The sequence below is a fragment of the Argentina anserina genome, chromosome 5 (genome assembly GCF_933775445.1).
Source record: "Argentina anserina chromosome 5, drPotAnse1.1, whole genome shotgun sequence".
NCBI classification, from domain to species: domain Eukaryota; kingdom Viridiplantae; phylum Streptophyta; class Magnoliopsida; order Rosales; family Rosaceae; genus Argentina; species Argentina anserina.
This window is the reverse complement of record NC_065876.1, coordinates 22,403,462-22,425,937: the sequence shown is the minus strand read 5'-3', so window position 1 is coordinate 22,425,937 and position 22,476 is coordinate 22,403,462. Positions and strand designations below refer to the sequence as shown.

The 22,476-nt window shown below is 39.6% G+C and overlaps 1 protein-coding gene across 1 annotated transcript; it reads left to right on the top strand.

Annotated features, from left to right (window-relative positions):
- Nucleotides 1-11,828: 11,828 nt before the first annotated feature.
- LOC126793495 (probable protein phosphatase 2C 62) lies at nucleotides 11,829-20,808 on the top strand. The gene is given in 10 exon segments (XM_050520033.1): nucleotides 11,829-12,098; nucleotides 12,177-12,379; nucleotides 13,055-14,376; nucleotides 15,236-15,302; nucleotides 17,142-17,153; nucleotides 17,155-17,230; nucleotides 18,736-18,905; nucleotides 19,573-19,716; nucleotides 19,936-20,064; nucleotides 20,468-20,808. Coding segments are annotated over 10 exon segments (2,511 nt in total). The 5' UTR covers nucleotides 11,829-11,890; the 3' UTR covers nucleotides 20,648-20,808.
- The last annotated feature ends 1,668 nt before the right edge of the window (nucleotides 20,809-22,476 follow it).

Below are 22,476 nucleotides of genomic sequence, written 5' to 3'. Positions count from 1 at the left end.
GCCGATGAGACTATAGAGGGATGGGTTTCCCCTCTTGGTCGATGTTTTATGTGTGACGGTCCTGGGGGAGTCACGATTGTTTTGAAATGGAAGTTAATCGATTTTCGTGTGGTCGCCTGAGTGCACCGCTGTTTTGAGTGCGATCATGAGTATCGCCGCTTGCATCGATTTTTCTTGTGAGCATATACGTCACCCCTTCTAATTCCTATTATACTTGAATCTAATCGATTCCGTATTCGTTTTGTAGATGTCATCGCCATCTCGACCGGAATTTGGCCTTCTTGATCTAGAAGGAAAGGAATACCACCACTGGGTTTCCGACATGGAACTCGCTTTCGAGAGCCGAGGGATCGAAGGCATGTTTGCCGACCCTCCTGCTGATTTCCCACCCATGGCTAAGACTCAGACTCTCATCTTCATGAGACGTCACATCCATGCAACTCTCAAGAGGCAATACTTGAACGCAAAAGATCCTAAAGAATTATGGGACAAACTACGCTTGCGGTACAACAACGTTCATGATAAGCTTCTTCCTGAATTGACCGTTAGATGGGATAACATCCGTCTATTGGACTATAAGAGAGTGGATGATTTCAATCAGGATATGCTATGTTTGCAATCCGATCTTGGCACCGTTGGTGTCATCAAGACCGACCTAGGTCTTCTCAATAAGACATTGGACACGTTTCCAATCAACTATGAGGTTCAAGCTCATACGTACCGCACTCATGTAGAGGAAGGGAAGATCCGGTCTTTTGCCGACTTAATGGCACTCTTAGCTAAGAAGGAGAGACATTATGAGATTCTTCTCAACAACAACAATAGACCTGTTGGCACTAAAAGAATTTCTACGCCACAATCTAACTATGGGAAAACTCCTAAGCAAAAGAATCAATCAAGGAACGCTCCATATCAGCACCAAAGTAACAACTCTCGTGGTGGGAGGCAACAAGGCCGATCTCGGCCTCGGTCCAATACTTGGACCCGTGATGGTGGTGGCGCCGCACCCTCTAGGGGAGCCCGTCCCCGTCCCAAACTCCAAGGAGGCCAGACGCCTCCTAATGCCTCCACTTCCGGTAATGGCAAGTCTCCATGCTTCAAATGTGGCTCCTTCAAGCACTTTAATCACGATTGTCGCGCTAGCAAAGAGATGATCAAGGCTTACTCCGCCTACAAGAAGTTTCTACAACCCGAATCGAATCATGTGGATGAGGACCATAAGATCGAGACTCACCATATCTCCATGAAGCCCGAGCCCCTTGCTTCTAAGGCTAGGCCTCCGGTTGCTACCATGGATACTCCCGACTTTGATTAGTCGTTTTAGCTTCTTTAGCTTTATGATTCAAGTATTGTTATGGCCGACCGCCATTGTTATTTTCATTGACTTTGTAATAGTCTTTTGATTTTGGAATTAGAAGTTCATGTGTGATGTATTAAAGATTGGCATTCAATAAAATTTCTCAATTCTTGCTTACAAGATGATCTCTTTGAGAATTTTATTTACCCGACACTTAGCATGATGATCAACGTGTGCAACTCACGTGGTTTTTAAATTGGACGCTTTTGAGTTACATGGGACCCCAATAGCACTACATTGTGAATTTGGAACTTAAAATTTGGAAAACGAACCTCAGAACGTCGAAAAACGACGTCGTTTTTCCCTTGGCCGGACCCGGACACTATTCCAGCGTTTCCGGCACGTTTTGCCGGCGTATTCGCCGTCTTCCGGCCATTTTCTGGCGTTTCCGGCACCGCCACCCGGTTTCTGTCGGCGTCCCTTGTCGAACCTGAAGTTCCGGCCTCCATACCGGCCAGTTCCGACCGCCGTCGGCCGGTTTTCCGGCAATGGATGCCGCCGGTTTTCCAAAGAGTTTTTTCGACGATTTTTTTTCCGTCGTTTCTCGTCATTTTTCCGGCATATTGCAGCAGTCCCTGCTGCCACGTTTTCCTCGTCCAAAATTCACCCGATTTTGAGTACTTTTGACATGGTTTTCTGGTTCGTTTTTCTGGTTTTCTCCAAGTCCGTTATATGCACTCACCGGTACTCTTTGTGTGCGTTTTCCACACCATTTTTGGATGGTTTCTACCACCCTAGTTTACTGTTTGGTATTTCACTGCTTCAATACCAAGATTTCCAACTGTTTAGTTGAAGAATGTAGTACTATTGCCATGTGATACATTTGATGGGATAGACCTTTGTTCTGATTCCCATTCTTACAATATCCTAGGGCGTATTGTATAGAATTGTTCCCGTGTCACTGACTCTCTTAATTGTCATTTTGTAGATGTCCCGCGGTGAAATCGAATGTCTAGCTGATTGCGGAACCACCCACACTGTCCTACGGCACAGGCAGTGGTTCACGGATCTAGTGTTTTCGACTTCTTCGATGACTACAATGATTGGCTCGAAATCCATCATTCAAGGAAGAGGCACAACTTCTTTCATGTTGCCTAATGGTACGACTCTTAACGTCGTAGACGCTCTTTATGCGCCGAAGTCTCCCCGCACCTTGCTAAGTTTTAAGGGCATACGTGCCAATGGTTTTCACCTCGATACTTATGTTGAGAATGGAGAGGAATATCTTTGTGTTACCTCTGAGAAAGCAGGCCATCACCGCATCTTAGAGAAGATGAAGAGTCTTGGGACTGGTTTGTATCTTACTTCCATTCGGATCTTTGAATCATATGCGGTTGAACGCAACTTTTGTGATTCAGACTCTTATATGCTTTGGCATGCCCGTCTGGGGCACCCTGGACATGATATGATGATTAGAATTCTTAAGAATTCACATGGTCATCCATTTTTCAAGTCCACGGCTTTCATGCCGTCTGTGGTGGCATCCCCTCCTTCACAGGAGCTTGTGATGCCTCCCGTGCTTTCAAATGCCTCCATGGCAATTTCTGATGCCCATCGCTCGTTTTGCAAAGCTTGTTCTCTTGCTAAATTTCAAGGAAGTTCTTCTTTTACTAAGGCTTCAACCGAGAACATTACATTCTTACAACGTATCCAAGGTGACATTTGTGGCCCTATTCAATCAGAATGCGGACATTTTTGATATTTTATGGTATTGGTTGATTCATCGACGCATTGGTCACACGTCGCTTTGCTATCCACAAAGAATGCTGCATTTGCCAAGTTATTAGCTGAGATCATCAAACTTCGGGCTCACCACCCCGATTATCCTATCAAATCCATTCGTTTGGATAATGCTGGAGAATTCACCTCCAAAACTTTTGATGATTACTGCATGTCTATTGGGATCGAAGTTGAACATCTCGTTCCTCATGTTCATTCACAGAACGGTCTAGCAGAGGCTACCATCAAGCGTATTCAGCTTGTTGCTCGGGCAATGGTTATGGGTACTAACCTGCCGGTCTCTGCGTGGGGATATGCAGTGTTGCATGCAACGACACTTATTCGTTTCCGACCCGCGGCTAACTAAGCGTTTAGTGCGTACCAGATGGTAACTGGTTACGAACCCAATATTTCACACTTACGCATCTTTGGTTGCGTCGTTTATGTGCCTATTACGCATCCGCTGCGTACTAAGATGGGTCCTCAGAGACGATTAGGTATCTATATTGGCTATAATTCCCCAACGATTGTCCGCTACTTAGAACCAACCACCGGAGATCTCTTTATTGCAAGATTTGTAGATTGTCACTTTGATGAGACATGCTTTCCGTCGTTAGGGGGAGATGGGAATGTTATCATTCCAAATGAACGTCAGGAATTCACGTGGTGTGTCCCCACTATGTCTCATTATGATCCCCGCACTGCTCAAAGCGAGTTAGAAGTGCAACGCATTATCGACCTCCAGAAAGTCACGGATTCGATGCCCGACGGCTTTGTGGATATTGCTAAAGTGACGAGATCAAACATACCCGCTGCGAACGTACTGGCACGGTTGGATGTCACGAAATACGGGCGTGGAAGACAAGCTCCTGGATCTAGCAACGTTGGCACCGCCCCTGACAGTGGGACGGAGGCAGGCGGCGGCACCACCGTACGCCGTGGTGTTGCCGGCGCCCCTTGTGGCAACGATGCCGAGATGGCCCGGCATGGAGCAACTTCATCCTCGGCTCCTCAAAGAAAAAGGGGGAGACCGTTAAACTCTAGGGATTCAAAACCTAGAAAGAAGCGAACGACTAAGGCACAGCGCGTCATCAACGATGAATCACCATCGTATGAAGTTGTCTCCGATTACAGCTATGTCCATGAATCAACTCAAGTGTTACCGTGGGACGCTATGGAACCTTGTTTGATGCCAGAGAACAACGAAATCTCAGTGAACTACACAAGTGAGCAGTCGGTCCGAAACCGAGCCACTACATGCATTGATGACGTTTTTGCTTATTCTGTCGCACATGAGATCATATCTGAAGACGACGTTGAACCTCGCTCTGTAGCTGAATGCTAACGCAGACTAGATTGGCCGAAGTGGAAGGAAGCAATCCAGGCAGAACTTGACTCATTAGCGAAGAGAGAAGTCTTTGGAAAGGTTGAATTGACTCCAAGAGATGTCAAACCAGTTGGACATAAATGGGTCTTTGTTCGTAAGCGGAATGAGATGAACGAGATCGTGCGTTATAAGGCAAGACTCGTGGCGCAAGGATTCTCACAACGACCTGGTATTGACTATGAAGAGACTTATTCTCCTGTTATGGACATCATTACCTTCCGCTACCTTATTAGTCTGGTAGTGTCCGAAAGACTAAACATGCAGCTTATGGATGTCTTGACGCAAAAATATACATGAAAGCTCCTGAGGGACTACTTTTACCTCCATCAAGTGCCTCCAGACCACGGAGTGCTCATGAAGTCAGATTACGTCATTCATTGTATGGGTTGAAGCAATCCGGAAGAATGTGGTACAATCGGTTGCATCAATACTTGGTGAGAAGGGGTTATAAGAATGATGAACTATGCCCATGCGTGTTCATACGAAAGACAAATTCCGGATTCGTCATCGTTGCGGTCTACGTTGATGACATGAATATAATTGGTACTCTTGATGAGATTGAAGAGACCGTGTCTTATTTGAAGTCGGAATTTGAGATGAAAGACTTAGGGAGGACGAAATTTTGTCTCGGCCTTGAGCTTGTGCATAGGGCTGACGACATCTTAGTGCATCAGTCGAATTACACGCAGAAGATGTTTCAATGTTTCACTATGGATCTACGCAGTCCATTGTCGACTCCCATGGTCGTCCGAAGTCTATATAACAAGAAGGATCCATTCCATCCTAAAGAGGATGATGAAGAAGTTCTTGGTCATGAAGTTCCATACCTTAGTGCAATTGGGGCACTATTGTATCTTGCTCAATGTACTAGACCGGACATATCTTTCGCAGTGAACTTATTAGCTAGATTTAGCTTCGCCCTTATGCTACGTCATTCGAATGGAATCAAGCATTTGTTTCGGTACTTGAAAGGTTCCCTTGACATGAGATTATTCTACCCCTATTGCAGAGAGAACACCGCCATGGTATCTCCCCACACCACCGTCGTCGCCGACCCCGGCCTTGCCGCAGCAACGCCGCCGGCCGCCATGGCGTGGAGACCGTGCACGGTGCCGAGAGCAGCAACCGGTCCCGTGCAGCTCCTTCCCCCGATGCAAAGACTCTAAACAACTTGTTAGTTGGTTATGCCGACGCATGGTACCTCTCTGACCCTCAAAACGCTCATTCTCAAACCGGTTATGTGTTTACCATTGGGAATACGGCGATATCTTGGAGATCCACAAAGAAACTCTAGTTGCTACTTCTTCGAATCACGCGGAGATCATCGCTCTCTATAAAGCAGTTAAAGAATGTGTTTGGCTACGATCACTTGTTCGCTATATTCGTGATTCTTGTGGATTAGTCTCTACAACTGATCAACCTACGTGCATTTATGAAGATAATGCTGCTTGCATAGAGTAGACAAAGTTAGGTTTCATCAAGGGAGACAACACCAAGCATATTTCGCCCTACAATGTTCAACAACAGAAGTTCTTGAATGTTCAGATCAATCAAGTGAGTTCAGAATCTAATCTTGCGGATTTGTTCACCAAGTCTTTGCCTAAATCTACTTTTGTGAAACACATGTGAAGAGCATTGGCATGCGTCGTTTATCGGAACTTTAGAGTTTGGTAGAGTTCAGAGGAGTCTACATCACATGTTAAGATCTTTAAGTAGTTAGTGCATTGTGCTCTTTTTCCCTTCGATCAAGCTTTTGTTTTACCCAAGAGGTTTTTGTTTTGATTGACAAGGTTTTTACCGAGGCAATGTTGTGCGCCATGCAACCTAGCATGCGACACAAGGAAGAGTGTTCCGGGAGAATTATTATTCTACCATTGTGTGTGTCTTAGCCTAATAGATTTCCTGTTAGGAGATAGATTAGCATCTCCGTAATAGATTAGGGCTCCGAATCCTATGTGATTTTGTAAATACTTATATATAGGTCCCCATATTATTTAATAATACACAATTATTTCATCATGTATGAGTTTGGTTATTAGAGTGATATTTTTATGAATCATGATACTAGGTTGACTTTATTATCGAATTAAACGTAATGATAGTGAAATTTTTTCTTTCGTATACTTTGAGAAAAACCAGCCGCCAAATCCTAATCGGAGCCAGCGAGCTAGCCATGCACAGGTCCCGGAGTTTCTGTCGCTTCCGCAAGTCTTGGTCAACCGGTATGCACCCAGCGAAGAAGAAGCCGACCCCGATAGCCTCACCATCGGACCTGGAACGGAAACCCACATCCTTGCCCAAGTCCCGGCCACCGGTAATTTCCCAGGGAATTAGGCTGAACCCGATGGTCTCACCAACGGACTTGGATCCCAACGATGAATCTAGATTGGCCAAACTAGGTTTGACTCCCGCAGATCTATTACTCTCGGTAGAAGAACGGTCCAAGAAGAGTTGGGCTTTCTTTTTTGCAAGTATATATGCTCTCGAGTCTTGATTTTATATCTTTCATGTTGGTAATTTTATTTGACCTGTATCTCATCGAATTTTGTTTTTTGTGTATTCTATGAGGACTCGATCAATACAATACAATACAATAGTACTTTATCAGAGCCGTCTCAAAGTATTAGGAGGCCCTGTGCGAGAATTGAAACCGGGACCCTAATTTTTTGGAAGGTCTTATATAAATATATACCTAAATATATTATTAAAAAAGTTAATTGGAAATATTATTGCAAAGTTAAGTTGCATACAATCAAATTGATACAACTTTTTTATTATGTTTTATTTAATTTGAGCCTAACCATATAAATTTAGACTTTAACAATAATGGTTTTTATATATAAAACAATGGCCTTTTCTTTTTAACAAAATATTATTAAAAAATAAATAGACGAAAAAATATGGAAAAAATCAAGAATAAGTAGTATATCTACCCAATAAATCAAGAAAAAATGATTAAGGAAATACAAAAAAGAAAGATGAAAAGGCATAGTCGAACAAAGTCACAAAAATATCTAATATCTACAAACTAAAGAAAAAAAATGAGAAAGGAAATAAGGCCTAAAAGAATAAAATAAATAAATAAATATAATATGAAGTAACACCACATGTAATGTGAGTCAAACCCTTGCACTAGGGGAAGGAGACATCTAGCCAATCGCATCAATTTGCTAATTGAACCATTCAAGGTGTTGTTACACATGAACATTTCACATAATTAACAACGTATTAAAATTTGGGGGCCATGTGCGTGTGCTCCTCTTGCACATGTTAAGAGCCGGCCCTGTGCTTTATTTGTTGGAGAATTGCATTGCATTTGAATTCTTGAATGAATTTAAGAACAGAGAATAGAAAAAAGACCACTTGTTTGCTCATGTTGCTGTATGAATATTCATGTAATTATGTGCTCTGCATCATATCTGTATCATATATGTGTAATGTCTTTCATTCAATTCCACGTTTTAACCCTTTTTTTTTGTTTTGTGTTTTTTTTTGGTGGAAAGAGAAAGCAAAAGAGAGAGCGAAAAATCCTAATCTGAATGTATACAAATCAGCAAGGGATCCTCCAAAAGTTTTACCTGAGGGATGGGCATGGGGTTCTTACATCCCAAACAGTGGGAGTAAACAATTTATTTATAAGATGTGTTGCCTTGACTGTGGAGGAAATCACATGACGGATGACTGCCCAGATAAGGATCTTCTAGAGTCGGTGGAGTTCAGGGAGGCCCTCAGATACCTGCCTTCTCATCATGAGACGAAGCCCGAGAACAAGTAATTAATGTATTGTGTTTGAGTCGTGTTTTAAGTTTTAACCATCTACTCTACTTATTTCCCTATATATATGAAAATAATGTATATGATGTTAGCAATCCTATGATCTAGCCAGGTCTTCTGGATATTGGGAACTTAGTTACTGTTTTGTTAACCCATGGTTGTTTAACTCATGACAGTACTCTGGCTCCATGTAATGTGTTGTGGTACACTGGCATGCATTGTATTACTCTCGGAGTAGTGTTTGAATTGCCATATTTTCTGCAGCATTTTGTTACCTTGTTAAGTGATTTATCTTTCTGATTGACACTTGATGGAATGTTTGAAATTGTCATATATATGCTGCTCGGTCATTGTGAATTTTGACATTGGAGGAGAAATATCATGTTGGATTGAGCTTCAGTTTGCTGTTCTCTAAAACTATGACTGTTGACATCCAAGTATTTCGTGGTGCTAATTCTGTTAACTTTGATCCTTTTTATTTTGAAGTCCTGGTGTTCTATCTTCATTTGTTTCTTTATGTTATTTTGTTTAACTTGATAGCCGCACGAACCCATCTCCTTTTGAAGGTTGGGGATGAAGAAAAGCTTCTCTTCAGGTAAATCCAAAAGGACAAACAATGTGAAAGTCGTACAGACTGACTGAGAATTCTCTGCAGCTTTCATGTATGTTTAATACTTAGTGCGGTCTTATGACTTTTATCTCCTGTGAAACTTCATCGCCATCATTTACCCATTTACTTTTATGGTTACATGACTAAAGTTTCGTTGTCATTGCCATCTAAGTATAAAAGGAATAACAATCCCTGTTGTTAAGTAAAACTATTTTTATAAATCTAGTTAATCTGAAGTGAATTGTTCTACTAGTTCGGTTTGTTCTTTACTACTGTATCTTTTTCCATATATGGTAACATTTGTTCATTTTCTTCTATCTTGAGTATCTTATAAGACTGCAGATCTATTGACTTTCTAACTGTTAGATGTGAAAAGTATAAGCTTAAACCTACTAGGTTTGGAGTCAAGAGTTGACTACAGCAGGCAGATAATCAAATTTCTCCTTCTGCCAGAATGCTCAACATATGTTACTTACCAGAGCCGTCTCAAAGTATTAGGAGGCGTTGTGCGAGAATTGAAACCGGGACCCTAATTTTTCGAAAGGTCTTATATAAATATATACCTAAATATATTATTAAAAAATTTAATTGGAAATATTATTGCAAAGTTAAGTTGCATACAATCAAATTGATACAACTTTTTTATTATGTTTTATTTAATTTGAGCCTAACCATATAAATTTAGACTTTAACAACAATGGTTTTTATATATAAAACAATGGCCTTTTCTTTTTAACAAAATATTATTAAAAAATAAATAGACGAAAAAATATGGAAAAAATCAAGAATAAGTAGTATATTTACCCAATAAATCAAGAAAAAATGATTAAGGAAATACAAAAAAGAAAGATGAAAAGGCATAGTCGAACAAAGTCACAAAAATATCTAATATCTACAAACTAAAGAAAAAAATGAGAAAGGAAATAAGGCCTAAAAGAATAAAATAAATAAATAAATATAATATGAAGTAACACCACATGTAATGTGAGTCAAACCCTTGCACTAGGGGAAGGAGACATCTAGCCAATCGCATCAATTTGTTAATTGAACCATTCAAGGTGTTGTTACACATGATTATTTCACATAATTAATAATGTATTAAAATTTGGGGGGCCTGTGCGTGTGCTCCTCTTGCACATGTTAAGAGCCGGCCCTGTTACTTACCCAGAGATTTTACTAGTGCAGTTTGTAAGCATTGCAGCTTATAGGACTTGAGAGCATTTGAAAATGGTAATGCTCTAACTGCAGTTCAAATATATAAAAGTATAATTTGAGTATAAGAACACACTTGTATACGCCAGCCTTGAGACAATTCAATAAATAAGATCCATTATTTGAATTCAAATATTGGACTGTAGTAAATAAGCAGCTGAGTTATGGAAAAACAGTTTAGCAAATGACAATATTCTTTGTGGATGAAAAGTATTTGTGAGAATTATATGTAGGAACTAAAAAGAACCATATATGTCAGATAGTCCGTTCTAAAACACACGTTGCTCTTACTGATTTAGTCCAATTACTGATAAGAGCATAAAATGCGACGTTTTAATACTTTATCTTTTAATTTGACTTAGCTATTTTCCTTTACAAGTCAGTTTTAACTTCCTTATTTTCTTAGAAGAAAAAAAGAGATGCTCCGATGTATACGAAAGGTCTCTGCGAGGCAAAACCTAGGTTTCGCAACAGTGGCGGTGGGCTTTTTGCATCCCTGACCAAACAAAGGCAAGTCTACGGCGGCTCGTTCTTTGAGGGACAATGTTTTCTCGAGCAATAGCACTGAGATCTCTGTCGAGAGGTTCTACAAGCTCTGGCATGGTAGGTCTTTAGATGTGGAGGCTATGGCCGCGATGTTGAATAATGGCTTGGTGATCTGCGTTGGGATAGGTCTTCTAATCTCCTCTGTGATTGCAATTGAAGCAGCGCCGATGCTAGAGTGGGTCACATTAGCTTGGTTGACAGGGGATATGTCAACCATGATCAAAGAGGGCTTGGACCTGGTGGAGGCGAAACCGGCGATGCTCATGGTTAGGTAGTCGGAGCGCGGTATGTCTCATCGGAATGGAACTTGGGCTCCATAGGCATGGATGGTGCACGTCATCGACAAGAAGAGGCGGAGGAGATTGCGCATCATGTTCTGGGTTTGGGTTCATGTGTCTGGGCCTGGGGCTGGCCTCGAGAAGGCTCAGGTGTGGGGCTGAGTTGTTGGACCCAAATCTGATGCACTCAACCCCATTGACAATGTTGACGGCCTCCAAGCGGAGGTGGAGGGCGAGTAGATTTCTAGCTACATTAGGAAAGATCCTCATTCGTGTTTGTTCTTTCAATTTTACTAACATGGAAAGTACGTAAATTAATGTCCTGGGCTCGATGTGTTAGTGTTTAAAATCGTTAGAGTAGATGAGAGGGAGTTACTATGTTTTAGTTTTTTACTTTATTGTTTTTCCGTTTTCATTTCAGACTTTAGTTTGTATAATTAACACGTTTTTGTGCATTTATTTGTTTTCTTAGGTTAGCTTGTATGAGAGGTGACATGTTATCTCTTATATTTAATTCTTGTGGTCGTGCGTGGCTTAATGCCAAAATAAAGTTAATTAATTCCACTAAAAAAAAACTTCCTTATTTTCTTAGGCACTTTGGTGAATTACTAAGGAGAAAGATGAGCTTGAACGAAGCTATTTGACCATCAAACATAAAGGCAAGGGCTTGGTGCATCTTGAGTCTTTATGTCAAGTTTTAATTCCATTTAAAGTCTTCCCAGAATCGATCGAGCAAGTATGGAGACAGAAAATGACTACAAAGTCGGCCTGCCAAGAAGTGCGGTTTTTGTCCAATGTAATAGCTGTTTTTTTTTTCCAAGGTAGGCGACTGAGTATGGGGATTTTATGTGAACCACCGATGGAGCAACATCCACATCCATATGTATCTCACTCTCATGCCTCACTTCTCTCTCTCAAATCGCCACAAAACCAATACATAAAAAGAGAAAAAATGCTTTTATAAAATAAACGCACGTCTTCTATAATTAAACACAACCTCCCCAAAAATGGGTGATCCATTTCTCTGCCTCCTCAAAACTCACTGCTTCACTTTCTCTTCCTTCTCTCACGTTCCATCTTCAACCTCCCGACCTTTCCTTCACAACAACCCCAGACCCCGCTCTCCGCTTCGATTCCCCAAGCCTCGCCCTGAAACGACGACGCTTCTTCCCCATTCTTCGTCATCGTCACAATTCCAACTCATTTCCACTACCGGTGAGTGTGATTTTCACAATTATGAATTCTAGAGATTGAGATCTGGCTTCCGATTTGATTTGCTGTTTTGTGGTTCAGAGTGCTCGGACGGCAGCGTCGTCTTCCGATTCGGCGACGAGAGCGAGAAGGCTGCTTTTGATGATGAGGTTAGAAAGCGTGCGGAGGCGGAATTGAGTGGAGGATTGGATGGGGAGAGCAATGTGGAAGGATCGGAAGTTGATGCTTCTCCGGCGAGTTCACCGGAGGAGAAGAATGCCGTCCTTGATTTGACTACAGTAGTGGTGAGTGTTGGCTCTTTTGACTCAATTTTTACTTCAGTTGATGAATTTTTGGGCTTTACTTGAGCTGTCTCGCAATTCGTTATTTTTCAGTGTTCAATCAGTGTTAGGTAGTTTGTGCTGCTCTTAATTTGCAAGCTTCCTTAGTACAATAGGAGTTTATCATTTAAAAGCTTGACGAATGTTGAAGTAGCAGAAATGGTGGACTAGGTAATAGAGTATTAGGTGTATACATTTCCCCAACTCATAGTTTAATTGTTAGTAAGTAGAGCATTTTTTTCTCTGGTAGTGTTCTGTTTTGGGTTCCATGATGCGTAGTGTGCTAACTGCGAAAGGACTTCAGGTCTGTTTGATTAGGCGTTTTGCAGAGAATATCTCATTGTAAAATCGCAAATATCTCATTCAGATCATCATATGGGGAACTGCTTCCATCGTATTCCTTTCTATTTTGAGATTGAAAATTACCGTATTTTTATGGCTTCAGAATTATAAATATGCTCAATTTAGCGCTAACTTTTTGTCAAGTCAGCATCAGGTTAGGCATATAGTTGGCCTTTTCAGTTTGACCTGAATAACTAGGTGACAAAATGATAATGGCTGGTTGCTTTTACATACAAACTCCACTCTTCTCTTTCAAATTTAAGAACCTTAAACACCTTTGTTTTATGTTTTGCATAGTTAGGTGGCAGCTCCCCTTCCACAAATTCTCAAAATGTCTTAACAGAGGGTGAGTCTCATAGTGAGATTGTTTCAGGAGTATCAGATACTAGGAAATTGGAAGTCCAGACACTTGAACGCTCAGAGGGGTATCTTTCTACAGTTTCAGTAGATGGATTGATAGAGGGCGAAGTACATAGAATAGATTTCACAGGAACATCAACTCCTATGCCGGTGGAAATGCATACATCTGAAGTCTCTGAGGAGTATCCTTCTACAAAGTCAGAAGATGAATTGACTGGGGGTAAAGAAGATAGAACAGATGTCATAGGAGCATCAATTCCTATGCTTTTGGAATTGCATGGATATGAAGGTTCTGATGGCTATCCCTCTACAAAGTTAGAAGGTGAATTAACAGAGGATAAAGGAGATGACGTCACAGGAGTTGATACGCCTGTGGAATTGGATACATCTGAAAGCTCTAAAGGGTATCCATCTACAAGATCAGAAGATGAAATTACTGAGGACAAAGAACATAAGAGAACACATGTAACAAGAGCATCAACTCCTATGCCAGTGGAATTGCATACAGTTGAAGGCTCTCAGGGGTATTCTTCTACAAAGTCAGAAAACGAATCGACACAGGGAAAAGAAGATAAAACACATGTCACTGCAGCGTCAACTACTAGGACAATTGAATTGCATTCTGTTGATGGCTCTGAGGGATATCACTCCACAAAGTCAGAAGAATCAAAACTCTCTTTAATGACAGAGGCTGATTTGATTGGGGATCATGAATTTACAGAGGGGAAAGCCGATCAAAGAGATTTATCAGAAGCATTAATTGATAAAACAGAGGAACTGCAAAATGTTGAAGTGGGTGAGGAGAATGCTTCCTTGAATTCGGTGAATAAATTTGCAAATGATAAAGCACAAACAAGAGAAGCTTCAGTAGAATTGAATCCTAGGATTGTGGAATTACATTCAGTCGAAGGTGCTAAGGAGTATCCTATAAGAAAGTCAGAAGATAAATCCACAGAGGGTCAAGAACAAAGAGATGTTTCAAGAGCATCACATCCTGGAACAGTGGAATTGGATACAGTTGAAAGCGCCAAGAGGTATGCTCCCACTAAGTCAGAAGATAAGTTTGCTGAGCGCAAACTAGATAGAATAAATGCCGCAACTTCCAGGACAGTAGAGTTGCACACAGTGGAACATACTGAGGATATCTCTTCAAAAGAATCAGAAGATGAAGTTACAGAGGGTAGAGCACATAGAAGAAATGGTTTGGGAGCATCAACTCCTATGGTAGTGGAATTGCAGACAGGTGAAGCCATGGAAGGGTATGCTAGTTTTTCTTTTAATTCTTTCCTATATCATAATTTCAATTTTAGTTATTCTGCTCCACTGAAAATTTCTTATGAAAATATTATTGTGTGATGTTCACCAATGAAAGGCCACTAGAGATCACTTTAGGGTGTTGAAGCAGTGCTACTGTTATAGGTGCACCTGCATTATAAGTTCCAGTTGAAGATTTTTTTTTTTTGTGCAGGGTGTTGATCTGTCATACCAATCTCCTTTATTAATGCTCCTTTCATATTCTTTTTTCCTTGAGTTTGGTGTTCGTCTCCTTTTAAAGTTCCTTTACCAAGTAACTTCCTCTTTGAACTATTTTAAATGACAAATTTCTTCCTCTTCCTTTTGTCTTTGTTTTGTTAAAGCTTAAAAAAAAAAAAGTTTGGAGCATCCCCTAATTTCATTGCACTTCTTAAGTTCTTATAGGAATCGTTTTCGATGCTTCTTTTTTTTATTCTTTTTTTTTTCTAAGTTAGTTTTTATAGTATCACTCTTTATCATGATTTGTTCTAAAGAATTTTTAAAAAAATTCTTCACCTTATTTGTCTTTTAGCTGAAACTTTTTACAGTAATAATATGCTTCAAAGAAGGTCAACACACTGTTGAGGAACAACAGATGTTTTGGTGTTGGTTTACAATGGACTTAGGGGTTATAGAATATTTTGGTGTTGACATTATATATATATATATATATGTGACATTACCATTTAAAAATTCCTAGAGGCTAGACCTTTGGATACGAAAGTCACTTTTTTATTTATCTATATATTTGGAAAAAAAGAGAATTACTACGGTACAGTTAATCTAGCCATTCTTTCCTTATGTTGGTTCATTACATGTACACAGGGAGGAAATCTCTGCACCATTACTTCTATTATCGACTGGTGCTGCATCATTACCGCATCCCTCAAAGGTACCTCTAGCTTGTGAGCTATAAGTCTTTATTTATTGATGCACGCCTATGTTGCATGGACACGGACACGGATACGGCGACACGACACGGTGCGACACGGCGACACGGCAAATCTCAAAAACTTATCATCCGACACGGCTCCGATACGGCAAAATAATAAATAAATATATATATATATTTTTAATACTTAAAATAAATTAATAATATCATTTTTAAGTTGTACAATTCATCCATTACACAATAATTTTAAGAAAAAATATTAAATAATCAAGTAACAAATGTGCATTTAGCCAATAAAACATATTCTCGTTTCAAGACCTCAAATAGAAAAGTGCATATGGCCAATAAAACACAAAAATGCATATAGCCTATTTATATCCAACAACTTGAGATGGTCATTTACCCCTATATATACATAATCCTCTCACCAATTACAAAAATCCAAATAGAGCTGTTAATAGGTAGAGGCGTCGTTGTGAGCCCCTAGACTATTTTTTTAATTTTTCAACAAATAGAATCCGTTAACCAATATTTTTCTGAAATGTCGAATTTATAGTTTAATATTTTTGTAATAAACTACATATCACCACGAGCGCGAGAGTATTCGCGGAATAATTTTCTGACGCTCAGTTTATTTTTTTACGAACTTTAGAAGTTTTTGTATTTTGGAAATGTTTAAAAATACTTCTTTGAAATTTTTATTTCCATTTTTAAATCTCATCCGTTCATTTCCTTCATCTTATCTCAGCCATTAGATCAACCTATAAAGACCCAAAAACCCTACACCTAACCCACACACCATCACCTCTCCTCTCCTCTCCTCTTCTCTCTCCCTCGGCATTCTCTTTCTCTCTCCTCTGTTACAACTTACAAAACAGAGTAACACAGTGCCACCTTCTCCAGGTCGCCCCGCCGCCGTCCGGCGACGCCTCGCCACAAAACCACCACCACAACGACCGCCTCTCTCCCCTCTCTCTAAGCATACTCGCAGAAGCGACGTTCAGCTCGATTCCGGAAAGTCCAAGTTTGAGGCAGTGGGGACCCATCACCGATTTCCCGAGCTCCGGCAACTTTGTGGAGCTTCTCTTGCGTTGTGGCCGGCTAGAAGAAGAACCAGGAGCCTCGGCGTGGCAGCAGAACCGCTGACGCATGAGATCGGAGATCGGAGGACCTGTTGTGGCTTGTAGTCAACGTGTCGAAAAGTCAAATTTTCTGATACGCCACATGGCGTGTCCGATACGAGAAAAAGGCGTATCGTATCGGCGTGTCGGACACGCCGACACTCCACTCTTTGCCGTGTCCGTGCAACATAGATGCACGCACATGTTACAGTTTTGGGCAATAAGAATGGTACATTATGTTGACTACATAGCTGGACATACTTTTTTGTTTAGGATCTAAATGTTCTTGATTGTTTAAAATGCTCAAAGTTTCGGATTTTCGCCCAAAATAGCTTTGATGAATTATCAATACAATTATTCTGATGCCCTTTCTAATTACTGGGCTACATGTCATGCATGTAAGATCTGCTTTTATATGCGAAACTGTATATGGAAGGGTTACTTCGAAAATGTGGACTGGAAATTATTATTGATCTTTTTGAACACATTTGCCATAAATAAATCTAATGCTACAATTTTAGGAAGCAATGTTTTTTAATTAAGTTCCATTTAACACTCACTCAGACAGAGGTCCATAGACACGTCCAAGCCTGATTTATGGGTTTTCCTTATTGATCTTTGTCCTTGCTATTTTTCTGGAGGTTATACACACATACACACAGAGGTAACCTGTTCTTGATGTAGTAACAGTAAGTGATTCAATAATTAATAATGCCAGGCATTGACAGGTGGGGGAGGATGCTTACTTTGTTTCTTTCAGAAACTGGCTAGGTGTGGCTGATGGAGTTAGTCAATGGTCACTGGAAGGTATCACTTTCATGATCTATAATTTCTGCATTCAGTTTATTTCATTTTTTTTTGTCTTGTTTACTTTATGAACATTTTTTAAACTCTATTTGAACATTCTAATGCATTGCATATTAGATACTCCTCTATTTACTTTATGAAATTTAGTTCGTAGATGGTGGCCTTTTAAAACATTATATGGTCCTCAATACCTAGCTTTAGCATTCATGATATCTCATATTTGTGTCATAGACTTGAGCGTCAACATAGGTTCACATGTTCAATCACTTTATGCCTATATTTGAACTGTCAGATCAGATACTTTACAAAACATGGTGTATTGATCTTAATTCACGATTGTATTAAGTAAAAATGTTGTAAATGCAGGCAGTGTCTCTCTCTGTCTGCTCTTTAAATCATTTTTTTCTCTTATCAAACAATGTAATTAGTCACCAAGACTGTCCATTTTTGACATCTGGTCGTAGCCTCACAATGTATCAAATTATAATACTTAGTACATGGGGAACTAGTTTAATCTTATACGCATGACAAAGGTGTAATTTGTATATGATGGTGTTTCTACGTATGAAACTCCTCAGCTAGCATGGTTACCCACATCCGAGTTTGATTGTAGAAACTTGCTAGTTCTTCTCCATATAATCAATGTGTATGATAGTTAAATTTTACTTGCCTCGCTGACCGACTATGTGATGACCTGGTCTGGGGGTTTCCCTACTCAAGGCTCCATAACTGTGTCATAGTACTGTAATAATCCTTGCAATTGAACCACTGTAACATTTACCCCTAGACAATGGAATGCCATCAATATTTCGTTTGCTCAGTTCTTGCATATATTAGGAGTGGGAGCATAAGATTCCCCATGTCTTGACTTCTATGGACCACGTCTTTTACGCCACACTCATGATACAAAAATTAATAATAAAAACCACTGTATTAGCGCCAGTTGGAGAGCTAGGAAATTACTAAACTTTGAGTTTCAAAGGGCTCAACAACAATATGCCCTGGAATTATATCTATACATCTAATGGAATAAAGTAGTTTTTTATCCAACCAATAAACACTCATCTCCCTTATCATACCCATGACTTGTAAACTGCTTTAGTATTGCCTTACCACCAAAACTGTGCTAGTTTTCTAGGAGCATTAGGTCCCATATTTTTTTAAACATATAATTAAATGTTTTCAGACGGAGACTAATACTTTGTTCTAGTTATGGAAATGATCTTGTGGGTATACATATATAATATATGTAATACTTATCTTCACGTGCGTCAACGGCAAAGTTACCTTGATCTGTGTACTGTTTTGTAATAGCTCTTCTTTTTGCTTGTCAACTACTAACTAGCTTATTCTTTTTAAAAGCTACTATATGTTGGGGACTTCTCATTGACCAGAATTCTTCACTATGCAAAAATGCATTGTGTTCCCTTCTGATTGCAATAGTTTTTACTGAGCTGCCACCATGTTTGTTAACAATTTATGTTCTTCTCCCGCAATCTTCACAGGGATTAATCGGGGGCTCTATGCCCATGAACTCATGGAGAACTGTGAAAAGTTTTTATCTGATTGTAAAGGTATACCATTGAGGAGACCAGAAGACGTCCTTGTTAGAGGTGCTGCCCAAACAAATTCTCCTGGTTCATCTACAGCTTTAGTCGCTTACTTTGATGGTCAGGTATAAACTTTCCCTTAATTGTTTCCAGGTCTTTAATAAACAGAGTATGGAAGAAATATCAATATTAGAGGGACTAGAAGGGTTAACAAGGAAAATCTCATAATGGACAAGCAGGAAATTGAGAACCTTGAATAGTATAGTAAATAAGTCGCGATTAATAGAGTAAATGGTTTTTATACCAGTGGTTGTAAGAGGTGCTCCAAAGCACATCTACCAGGCCTAAGAAGGTTTGACTATGAAAATCAGTAGGCGAAATTCTAAAGAAAAAGAGAGACCCAAATACGTGTGTTAAAGAGTTTCTCCAATGGCCCTAGGCATATCATAATGAGGGATATCTGTTGTGGATTGCTTTGGAGGATAAGATATTGTTAAAGAGAATCAATTATAGAATCTAGTCCATTGAATGGACTGATATAGGCATGTAGCTGTAATTGTTGTGATTATAAGCGTACCTTGCTACTGCTGTGATTATGCAACAATTTAGATACTTTCTGATACTACAGCTTTATTGCCTTCTGCAGAATGGCCTAAACTGATTCCCATATAATGTATAGCGTGTAATTGAATTTGAATCAATGAAACCAATCGGCAACCTTAAAATGTGTTCCTTCAGTGAGTTTGATTTCAAGGGTGTATACTGTACTCATTTGGAAAATTGATATGGTAGGCCTTCCACGTGGCAAACATTGGGAACTCGGGGTTTATCATAATCAGAAATGGTGCCGTTTTTAAGAGATCATCTCCATTGATTCATGGCTTCAATTTTCCATTACAAATTGTAAGAGGAGTTGATCCCAAAGAACTAATAGAGGTATGTTATCTGATGGATTTTATGCCCAAATAGTTTTAGCATGTTAGCTGAATATAATTGTACTACTCGTCTACTCATAAGAGATTATAAATTTTACCGCCCTTATTCCTAGAAATGCATTATGAGAAGCAGTATGTATTTGTTGGCTGTCTTAGTCTCACATTGCTAGTAGTTGGTGAGTCTGAGAGGGATCATTCTAACAAATGTCCTTGTTAACAGAGATACAGTATAGATTTGGATGAGGGAGATGTCATTGTTACTGCAACGGATGGCCTTTTTGACAACTTGTATGAGCAAGAGATCACTTCAATTGTAATCAAGTCACTTCAAAGCAGAATGAAACTTAAGGTGAGTAGTCTCAACAGTTGCCTGTGTGTGTGTGTGTGTTCTGTCTGTTCTTCCTATATTTTTGAAAAACAAGTAAAAGAGAAAAGTTTGTCATGCATGTGTTTGATTGTAGACAATTAAAAGAAGCATTCGGAGTGATTGTGGTCATCGTTCCATTTCTGCTCTCAATGTTTCTGGTACTGTAGTACCAAATATTATGCTTTCATCGGCAAAATACTGTGGTACTCTTGATAATTTTCCACCAGATAATGTTGTCAAACAGAGATTTTTTAGAGGCTTATAACTCCAACTTTAGATATAAAGACTACTTACTAAGGAACCAGATAGCTGTATGGTACGGTAACTAATGATGGTTTCTGATATGCATATACTTTTATTTTATCCCTATGTGCATTTCTTTCAGGATATTGCTAAGTTCTTGGCCACTAGCGCACAAGAGGTGGGGCAATCTACTACTAGAAGAAGCCCCTTCGCAGATGCAGTTGAGACATCTGGGTATGTTGGATATACCGGTGGAAAGCTGGATGATGTGACTGTAATTGTGTCGCATGTACAGAAGAAATGCAGCTGTTACTCACAGTAGGTAATGGTATAATCTCTTTATTTGTATCATTCGATTTAGTCCGAAAGTACAAATTGCGGAAGTATATATCGATATGTATATTTAAAATAATTTTAAAAAAAAACAAAATCCAGGCTATCGGATTAGTGTTAATATGATCAATCGAAGTATACTTAGTAAAGATATAAAAGCCTTCCACCACTTGTGGTTATCTTCTGTGGTCAAGGACTAGGATTTCATTTGGCAGTTGCACTATGTTCAAGGAACCAAAGATCTTAACTCTACTCGCCCGAAATATGTGTGGCAGTCAAATCTTTGCTTTTTGTATTTGCTAAGCCAAGAGTCTACGTAAATGAGTTGATAACACCCTGTTGCTGTTGAGAGGGAGTGTAGTCCTAACACCCCGCCACAGGCGCAGGAACCTTTGAAACTGGATGTTCTTTAAGCCTGCCGGCCACAAATTGGTGGGAGTTGAGACTCAAATGATCCATATCCATGCTAGCTTAGTAGCTTTTCACGTTCTTTATTCTTAATTTAGCATTTAACCTCAGTGATCTCTTCTCCTAGTTGATATTCAAATTTCTGGTCGAGCAAAATCTGTTGGATTCGAAATTCTAACCTCGTTTAAATTAGAGAAGGATGCATGATCTGAGATCTGTTTGGTTCCTCTAATTGAGAGTTTGAGAGAAGCAGATTTATTTGACAGTGTTGACTAAAAACAGCCATTGAGAACATAAAAGATGTCCTATAATCATGAAGCTGGGTCCATTCACGAGCTCAATACATCCCAATTATTACTCCCAGCACTATGCCAGGCAAACTCAGATCATCCAAAAAAAGGCAAAACGAAAACGAACAATTCGATACAACGGCCACTTTACATTACTCAAAATTTATATATCCTTTTCTTCCTTAAGAAATTTAAATTGAGATTTGATGGGTGAGATGGGTGAGACTCATTAGTACAATACATTTACGGCGATTTTTTAATATCAAGTTTAGCATAATGATTTGAGAGTCGTCCCCATAGTGGATAGTTGGGGGAGGATGTGGCCTCTCCGCTTTTGAACCAGTTGTATGATTCAATGCAAACTAAATTAAGGGCTTTTCAAGCTCGATAGTTCCCACCTCCACATGCGAATCTCGACTGATCATCATCATCTCGATCTCCTCTGCAATTCAAAGTCAATTGTTTCGTAAAGTTCGAAGTTGAAGTACTTGAGTCCACTCACCTTAGGATAGTATTGGAGCTCATGTGGAAATGTTGGTGAGGAATTAGGGCGAGAAAGATTATCTTTGGACAGTTAGACGTTTATCCCATTAACTATGACATAGATAGTGTGTTTTGAATATCAGTAGTGCTATATTGTATTCCAGCTTGAAGATGTTTCATATGCTATGAGCAATATTACACTTCAAGATGGCAGCCAAAACATCGTCCAATTTGTATGTGCGATTTATTATTGATGAGGCTAGTCACAAACATGACTTTTGTTGAAGTTCAAGGGTCAAAATATCTACGTATTTTAAATCACCAAAGTGAGAGTGAGTTATATGGTAGCAGGATTCAATCCTATATATATGAAATCTGTAGGGATCGTATACCAAAACATAAAGCAAAAATTACTTGTATCTACATTTGGCTAAATCGAAGGATACAAAATATACGTAATATCTCATACGCACTGGCCTCTCAGTTGTAAACCCTTTTTCCTCGTTTCATACTTCACTTGAGACTATGATGGTAACTTGTGCCTATGTGGTTTAGGAAAGGCACTGCAAATGTGCTTGAAGATGAGAAGATCTGTCTAGAACAAATGTGATTGTGGGGATGAACAGATTTCACCTAC